This window comes from Octopus bimaculoides, chromosome 1 (assembly GCF_001194135.2).
Source record: "Octopus bimaculoides isolate UCB-OBI-ISO-001 chromosome 1, ASM119413v2, whole genome shotgun sequence".
In the NCBI taxonomy this organism is placed as follows: Eukaryota; Metazoa; Mollusca; class Cephalopoda; order Octopoda; family Octopodidae; genus Octopus; species Octopus bimaculoides.
The window spans coordinates 108,352,026-108,353,234 of NC_068981.1; the positions used below are offsets into that span (position 1 = coordinate 108,352,026).

At 29.7% G+C, this 1,209-nt stretch overlaps 1 protein-coding gene across 2 annotated transcripts in view; it reads right to left on the reverse strand.

The window, feature by feature from the left end:
- LOC106881156 (Wilms tumor protein 1-interacting protein homolog) overlaps window positions 1–1,209 on the reverse strand; it is a 100,961-nt gene that overhangs the window by 47,859 nt on the left and 51,893 nt on the right. For both annotated transcript variants that reach the window (XM_052969151.1, XM_052969154.1), the window contains exon 2: window positions 667–768. In XM_052969151.1, coding sequence (XP_052825111.1) covers window positions 667–768 — 102 coding nt within the window. The remainder of the gene's footprint in view (window positions 1–666; window positions 769–1,209) is intronic.

Genomic DNA, 1,209 nt, shown 5'->3' on the forward strand with positions numbered 1-1,209 from the left:
CCCATGCTAGCATGGAAAGTGGACGTTAAACGATGATGATGATGATGGTGCAGTTCCTCCGCTTGTCAGGTCTGATCAACCCATCCAACCCATGCCAGCAATGTTAAAAGATGATGATGATGATTATATATATATATATATTTATATATATATATATATATATATATCTATGCTTCCATTACCTAGGTGACCAAGTCAGTAGCGGAGGAGGGTGCGCTGAAAGTGTAGCTATGTATATATAGTTGAGCCCATGCTAGCATGGAAAATTGAGTTATGATGATGATTATAATATAAAGAGCTGTTTGTCTATCTAGACACGACAAAACAGAAATCAATCATTAAGTATATGCATAATTAGAAATTACAATGACTATGATGATAAATAAAGCAGTCAATTTTGAGCAACCAAAAAGATTTTAGCTGTTTACATATTATTAAAGAGGCTGTACTTTTCTGGTCTGTTCTTTTTTTTATGAAATACCAGAGTACATTAGAAAAGCATTTACTTTGACTTATACCAATTACAAAAACTTTAAATCAAACAGAAAATGCTATGCATGAAGCAAAATTAAAAAAAAAGCTACCAATTATTCAACATCTCAATGCTTTTCTCTATAAAATAAGTTTATCAATAAATTATTTATTAAATGATTTAATAGTACTTACCACAGGAACAACATACAAAGCATTTTGTATGATATAAGTTCCCCATAGCCTGACATGCCTCATTGCTACCAGTCACCTTCTCATTACATTTGAAACATTGCCCTGAACAAGAAAAAGCATATATGTATTATAATAATACAAAATGTTGTTTGAAATACAAAAAATTATAATTAAATAAATCAACATCATTCATTAATGATGTTTATATTATTAACATCAGAAGGATAAAAGGTAAAAATGATCTTCATGAAAGATAAAGCTTTAAAAAAATCTTTAATGTTTATTTTGAAAACTGTTATAATTTTGCAAACATAAGAATGATTGAGAAAATATTCTTATCAAAATTTTTAACTTCAAAATGGATTATTTTTTTCAGTTTTCAAGTGAAGTATACCAGTAAAGTTTTATTTTGTCTCCCATACATCACAAAGTAAAAAGATAGAGAACCACTGCCCCAGACAGAGGATACATATTATAAAGAATTTAATCTGATAGGACGAGAGAGAGAGAGAGAGAGAGAGAGAGAGAGAGAGAGAGAGAGAG